The 8,028-nt window shown below is 35.4% G+C and overlaps 1 protein-coding gene across 1 annotated transcript; it reads left to right on the top strand.

Moving 5' to 3' along the window:
* Positions 1 to 3,831: 3,831 nt before the first annotated feature.
* LOC104891244 (uncharacterized) lies at positions 3,832 to 5,537 on the top strand. Its single transcript, XM_057391543.1, has 4 exons — positions 3,832 to 3,948; positions 4,031 to 4,174; positions 4,274 to 5,080; positions 5,235 to 5,537. The coding sequence occupies exons 1-4, from the start codon at positions 3,832 to 3,834 to the stop codon at positions 5,535 to 5,537; spliced, it is 1,371 nt and encodes a 456-aa protein (XP_057247526.1).
* The last annotated feature ends 2,491 nt before the right edge of the window (positions 5,538 to 8,028 follow it).

Genomic DNA, 8,028 nt, shown 5'->3' with positions numbered 1-8,028 from the left:
ATATTTGGGCGAGTTTTTCCAGGAGAAGAGAAAGAGTGGAGGAGGAGGCAGTGGTTCAGGGACGTGGATGGTTGGGGATCGAAGGTATTGCGATGACAATTTGATGATGGTGTCTCCGCTTTGAAACTACTAAATTACCTTGAATGATTTAGTGGAATGAAATAAGTTGCAAAAGAAAATAATTTATGAACCCTATTTTATTTCAACTTGCCATTCTAAACAAGTTAAAAAAGGTATATGCATCAAATATTTCAATCAAAAAAATTTATCGGACAAAATATCTTTACCTTTTTTATAAGAGAAGATAATATACATGACGTATATCTAAAAATTCTAAGATACTAACTACTTTTTATACTCTTTAATTCATTCAAATCAACTCATTATGTATTTTTTTTTGTTCAAAATTCATTCATAAAAAATAATATTAAAAATTACTCACAATTTTTGTTAGTTTTTTACATTAACGAATTAATATATCTAAATTCATCTAACTATTAATCTTTTATATTTTAAGCATAATTATAACTATAGTACGGATGAAGTATATATTAAAATAATAAGTTTTGAAATTAACGCACGTATCATCGTTTTTTTTTTACCCGTAGAAATAAGTCACTTATGAAAGATGCATGTCACCATGCATATAAGACTAGTATATTTGTGAAAAATGTCACCATGATTTGAACTAAATCACTCATTGTTTTTTGACCCGTAGAACTAAGTCACTCATGAATCATGATTAGTTGAAAAGTCACCTGATTAAATAAGTGTTAACATGTCTACTGTATACACAATGGACTCCAATAACTCCATAATTCTCTTTGAAAATTATTGGAAGTTTTATTACATTTGTAGATTTCCTAGAATCCTAAGAGAATATGTTCTCCTATCAATTAGTGCAGCATCAGTGAACTTGGGCAAAGAATCCTTTCCACATATCATTAGTTTGCTTTTCGGACTTACTGATTGGCTAAAGATGCTTATATCCCTTGTAGCTTTCACGCATATGGTTATAAAAAATGTTGCCCTTTTTTCTTTCTTTATTGTTCACTTGAAAAAAAAGGTAAATAGTAACTTAAATGTCTTGTGGAAGACATCTTATAATAACGCCAAAATTGTCAACAACTACCTAATATATATCACTTTTCATAAACAACTACCTAATATAAACTTTTTCTTATACAACTACCTAAGTTAATAATTCCGTCAACGTAACACTACCAAAAACGTTAAGTTTTGAAAATTCCGTCACATGTGGCCCACCTTTCCTAATTTCCACCTTTTACCCTTGTTTACCTTCGTTTGGCTTTTCGCATTCAACCTCTAACTGTAATTCATCCTCTAACTCTTCTCACTCATCATCTTCAATTCTCACCTACCTTGTTCTGCATCTTTCATCATCAATCACCATCTTCCTGAAAAAGCTTCACATTGTCTTTTTTGCTTCTGTCAGCAGCGTCTTGTTTTAGAAGTACCTTTGTGGTCCAAAGAGCAGAATAAATGGGAAAAAAGAAGTGGCAAATTGCAAATAAAGCAACAACTGGAGGTTTAGAAAGGTATCTCACTGTTCTCTTACTCTTACTGAAGATGTAAAAATTTGTGGTAATTGTTTATTTGCATTGAAATTTGAGAAACCCTAGTTCAATGATTAAGCCAAAAATATATTGAATTAGTTTTCTTTTTGCTTGATAATGTGATGTTTAATGGCCTTGTTTAAATTAACATAATTCTAGGGTTTGTAATTGCAATGTGGACTGTGTAAATGTGGTTTTTTAATTTTTTTTTCTTGTACTGAATTTTGGGATGCTGAAATTGAGTGAATCTTTTTAATTTTTAGGGAACCGCCACTGTATGTTGATATGAATATCTGGTTTGGGGGCAAATTTGTAGAAATTAATGGGGAAACTCAGTATGTGGCTGTGGAAATTAATGGGGTTAAGAGTATTCCAATTCAGGGAATGAAACTTCACTATTGGACTTCAACCATAACCATTGACAGTTTAAGAGAAGTTGTAGTGAAGCAAATGCACTATGCAGGGCAACATTTGGCCAATTTCAGTATATGGTTTATGCTAAAGGGAAAGACATTGAGTGATGGGAGAGTGAAGATTGAAGGTGAGAGGGAAATTAATTTGCTGGTTGATAGTGCAGATAGATGGAATAGGGTAACTGTTTGGGTTTTGGAGGAGCCCAAGGTGAAAGGGCCAAAACCAAGGAGCAAATATGTGAGTTGGGCTCCAACTAGAAGGCAGGTTGAAGTATTAGGCTTAGTACCCAGCCACTCAACCAAAAATACAGTTGAAGGAGCCAAAGACTGAGGTAGGTTTAAGCCCTATAAGAAGATCAACTAGGCTTAAATCAAGTAGCCCCACTATATGATGAGGGGGCTTCGGTTATAACCAAAGCCCAATTTTATTCTAAGGTCAGTAAGTCAAAATCACCCCCAAGATTCCCTGAGGCTGCAACTGGTTCTTCTGCCATCATCTCAACATCTTCTCCAAAACCTAAAAATTCATCTAATCCCTCATCATCAACTGTTGCCTTAGCATTAACTCCCCCAAGTTCATCCTCCCCTCTAAAAAGAAGCACACCTAGAGTGAAGACAGTTGCAACTAAAGGTAGATTGGCCTTAGGAAAAACTGAGAAAAAGTCAGGTCCAAAAAAGAAAAAAGTGGTCAAACCTAAACCAAAAAAGACCACTTTATCAGATGAGGAAGGGGAAGGCTCTAGTGATAGTGAGTTCTCAGATTTAGATGTCCAATTTGAACCTGAAGAAGAGGATGAGGAGGTTGGGGAGGTGTTCACAGCAGCACTAGGTGGTAGTATAACTAAGGAAGTTGCAGCAGCAGTGGGTGGTGTTAAGACAAGAAGTCAAGCAGCTTTGGAAATTAATAAGTCCAAGGAGGGTGAGCCTGTTGATAGAGGTGCTGTTGGGAGTAAGACTGTTGAGGAAGAGTGTGACATAAGCTTAATTGAGGAGCATGAGTATGATTCTGATGAGCTGAGGAGTTTGCAAGGGTCTGATGATGAAGTGGATCATACCCTACATTCAACACAGAAGTTGACTTCAAGAAGAGAATCAACTTGACAAAGGGGCTGAAGTTCAGGGATGTGTATGTATTGAGAAAAGCACTTAGGTTTCATGCTATTGAGAACACTTATGACTACTATTTGCTTCACAATTCATCTAAGAGACTGACAGCTCATTGCAAGTATAAGTGTAGTTGCCCATGGGACAAGCAGCATGGGAAGATTGTGAAGTGTGTGTGTGATGATGAAAGTAAGTGTAAGTTTAAGGTGTATGCAGTGAGTTTGCCAAGGGAGATGACAATGCAAATAAAAACTCTAGACCTTGAGCATACTTGTGGTCATGTTGATGCAAATAGTAAAGTGTCATCTGAGTGGTTGGCAGAGAAGTATATAAATTACTTCAGAGATGACCAAGGTGAAAGGCTAAAAAAATTCATACATAAGGTGTTCACTGACACAGGGGTGACAATTGGGTACCATAGAGCTTGGTTTGCAAGGGTTAGGGCTAAGCTAAGCATATATGGTGATGCATCTGATCAGTACAAAAGGGTGTATGATTATGCTAGTGCAATCCTGAAATACAACCCAGGATCATCAGCCCTTGTATCAGTGACTGGAGCACAAAATCCACCTCCAACATTTCAGAGAATGTAGTGTGCATGGAGGCTTGTAAGGTAGGATTTACAGAGGGTTGCAGACCTCTTATTGGTATTGATGGATGTCATTCAAGGGAGCATACCCTGGCATGATATTGGCAGCAGTGGCTAAGGATGGCAATAACAACATATTCCCAGTGGCATGGGCTGTTTTGAGGTTGAAGATAAGCAAAGTTGGAGATGGTTCTTGGAGCTTTTGATTAATGACATAGGATTCCACAATGGAGAGGGCTTGACTGTTATGTCTGACAGACAAAAGGTGAGCAATTAAACTTCTTTATTTTAAAAAAAAGTTGTACTTTGTATATGTTGCTGACCTATTTCTAAATTATTGTTGCAAGGGATTAATTGATGCTGTTGAAACAGTTTGCCCAAAAGCTGAGGTCAGATTTTGTGTAAGACACATTTGGGCAAACTTCAAGCTTCAATTTTCTGGTACAGCATTCAAAGAGTCATTTTGGAGAGCAGCTAGGACAAGTTCAAGGGTTAGTCTTTATGTGTTAAATGTAGTTCATAGTATATTTATTCTTGATAATTGTATTGATTAAGTTATCTGTTGGTTGAATGTTGTTGGTTGTTGTTAGTTTACTTTCATAGCTGAGATGGCAGCTATCAAGTTCCTCTCCCAAGATGCATATAACTACTTAGCTGCAATTCCTCCCAAATATTGGGCTAGACATGCCTTCCTTACTAGGTCAAAGTCAAATTTGTTGCTTAACAACCTCTGTGAGACTTTTAACTCAGTAATCAAGGAAGCAAGGGATAAACCAATCATCACATGCCTTGAATGGATAAGAAGGTATGTGATGAAAAGAAATACAGAGAAATGGGATGGGGTTCAAACCTATACTGGGAGGTTTATGCCTTTTGTTGATAAGGTTTTCAGTTGGGTGAAAGAAGAAGCTAAGCAGTGTGTGATGGTGCCTTCCAGAGTGGGGGAGTGGGAAGTTGATTACCAGCATGATAGATTTGTAGTTAACTTAAGAGATAGGTCTTGTTCATGTAATAAGTGGGATATGACAGGGATTCCTTGCATACATGCATATGCTTGCATACTCAGAATTAGGGGGAAACCAGAGGACTATGTGGATCCCTTTTATAGCAGAGAGAAATATATGCAAGCATATGGTCCTTATATAAAACCTATGCCTGGAATGAATCAATGGGAAGCCACTGAATTCCCTCATCCATTACCTCCACCAATCAAAAGATGCCAGGCAGACCTTCTCTTAAGAAAAGAAAAAAAGAAGCTGATGAAAAACAAGACAAGCAAAGCACTTATGTTAAGAGGCCTAAGAGGCAGAACCAATGTGGTAATTGTGGTCAGTTGGGCCACTACAGGACCAAGTGCAACAACCCTCCAGCTCCTCCAAAGGAAAAATCCAAGGGAGGTAGACCATTTAACATGGATCCTTGGACAGTTGCTCAAAGGGGTAGAAAGGAGGCCAGAGTAACAAGGAAGGTAATATACTTGTCCTATGAATGTGTTTTTATAGAAACTTGAACTTTTCAGTTTGTGTTTGATATGTTTAGCTATTGTGTTAGGTTTATGAAACTGAATGCATTAGTAACCCCATGGGCATGGAACATCATGGTGGCCCAAGTAGCCCAGTTCAACCAAACATCAAGGTGGCCCAAGTAGCCCAGTCCATCCCACCTTGGACACAAAGCAGCCAAGGATCAAATCAAGTACAAGGTGGACAGCAGAGGGTGAAGAAGCAGCCAAGTAAAGAGAAGCAACAAGATGAAAAATCCTCACAAGTTTCTGCCAAAAAGGGAGCTGTCAAGAAGCCAAAAAAAGAAAAAATTGTAAAGGGGCCTGCTAAAAAGCCTGCTTGGCAAGTGTAATTTGCAAAGATTACTGAAACAATTTATTTTGGCTATTTGTGCCATTTGTTTTGGCTACTGTTGGACTAAGAACACAACTTAATGTAATGTATGTTAAGAGCAATTTTTAGCATTAACAATTAAAGCTTCTTATCCTATTGTATTGTTGGATTTTTTTTGAGTAATCTAATGTGCACAACAATGCAAATTCACAATTAAATCTTTTCACACAAACTACTACTTAGTACTTCTCATTGAAGAAAAAGAAACCATTACAGTTGATTAACCATTCCAAGTTCACAACAGTTGATAAAATGCCTAGTACAACAGTTGATTAATCCTACCTAATTTGCTACATCAAACTTCTTCATCATAATCCATAGCAAATTACAGAAAACAAAACAAACAAATCCATAGAAAATGTTAATCCTTCCACTCTCACTTCCTCTCTTCTCCCTGCTACCTGCCTTCAGTTTCTTCACCAATCTCTCATTCTCCTTAGCAAGCTTCATCCTTTGTTGTTCCAGTTTATGAACCTCAGCTTTCAGTACTTCAACATCACTACCAAGCAGCTTCTTTTCCAACAACAGTTGATTAATCAGCACCCTTTGCCATTCCTCTTGATGTTCATCAACCCACTCCCACACATCACAGCCATGCCTGATTTTTCTAATGCGATCATAGAACTTGCAAGTTATAAATTTCCTCCAGGATTATCGCTGGTCCATGATGTCAGAGTTGCCACACCAATCTTACATTTGCAAATTTTGGGAAGAACTCTATTGGACAAACCTGTTGATGTGCTACCCATTCCTTTAATCCAACAAATTAAAAAATAATTAGCCAAAAAAACAGAAATTTATCATAATTAACAAATCCCCAATTTATAAAAACCCTAATTTCAAATCAGTACAATTCCCCAATTATATCAACAATGACATTCAATTTTTGACCACAAACACAATTCCATAAACCCTAATATCAAAAGGTAAAGGAACGAAGGGAAACTTACCTGAAAATTATAATCCTTCAGTGAATAAAGGAGGGGATCTTGAATTTTCGCCCACTGTTGACAACAATCTCAGATTTTCGAGGTTTTATAATGCCTTAGATAGTTTTAGGAGGGAAATGCAGAGTAAAAGGTGGGAAATTAGGAAGATAGGTACGGGTCCACATGTTGACGGAATTTTCAAAACTTAACGTTTTTGGTAGTGTTACGTTGACGGAATTATTAACTTAGGTAGTTGTATAAGAAAAAGTTTATATTAGGTAGTTGTTTATGAAAAGTGATATATATTAGGTAGTTGTTGACAATTTTGGCTATAATAACATTACTAGTTTTTTTTCTCGGGCGATGTCCCGGGTCAGTTACAATAAATAAATATGTTATTATTTTTAAATTTCGTAATTTATTTTGCTACTTTCTTATTTTTTGTCCATTAATAAATTGAAAAATTCACGTCACAACGTGATAAGTAAAAAAAATTAAAAGGTTTGAGTTTGAAAACAATATCTTAAAAGAATTGTGGTAAGAGAATATGACATCAATATTATCTTATAAGTTATGTAATAAGAATTTAGAGATATATATACTTATTTAAATTTTTTTAGTTAATTATAATGATTACAAGACTTCATCATGTTTTATTTGAAACAATAGACAATAAATAAAGTCATAGTGTATTGATGGTTAAGCTCTTACTTTTCATTTCAAAGGTCACATGTTCGAGACCTTACACTTACACAATTTTATATTTATATAGATGGAATGACCAGCTCACTTTATTTTTTAAAAGGGTAATTGTGTAAGTTAAAAAGGACTAGTTTATTATAATGAATTACTATATATTTTAAAGGGGTTAATTATACTATAAGTAACTCCTTTAGGATATATACCAAGTTATCCTCATCTTTGAATCATAGTAAGACGATTTTATATGAAATTTTATACTTCAACTAAGTTGAGCTTTCATATATGTTGTAGAAATTATTTATTAAATAAGTCCTCAGATAGACATTAAGTAATTTAGCAAACGTTTGTTCTCATGGTTGTTCAATACAACCTTCCATGAAGAGGTAATATTGAATTTTTTTAAAACTTAGGATTACATTTTAATTTAATACACTTGATTATAGATGAAAAACTTGTATTTGATGCGACACCATATAAATGCTGATAAGTGAATCAAGTTGTAGTAGAAAAAAAAAAAATCAAAATGAATTCCCTAAACTCTCACAAGAAAAAGAATAAGTTAAGTTAAAAAAAATGAAGTTTAGTTTAAAAGTTAATTTTAAGTAAAAATATGCTAAATTCAGCAAAAAAAAAATTATGAGATCAACTATTTAGTTGAACACCGCAAAAATAGAGTTCACTCATGGTATACCCGGGTGTACCATGAGCATGGTACACCCGGATGTACCATGAGCATGGTACACCCGGCTATTTTTGTAATAAACTACAACTTCAGGGGCACGTTCGTAATTTCGCCTACTCTCTCTCCTCTTCCTCTTC

The sequence above is a fragment of the Beta vulgaris genome, chromosome 8, assembly GCF_026745355.1.
Source record: "Beta vulgaris subsp. vulgaris cultivar EL10 chromosome 8, EL10.2, whole genome shotgun sequence".
Classification (NCBI taxonomy): Eukaryota; Viridiplantae; Streptophyta; class Magnoliopsida; order Caryophyllales; family Amaranthaceae; genus Beta; species Beta vulgaris.
Note: the sequence above shows the minus strand (reverse complement) of the source record. Positions and strands in the feature narration are given on the sequence as shown.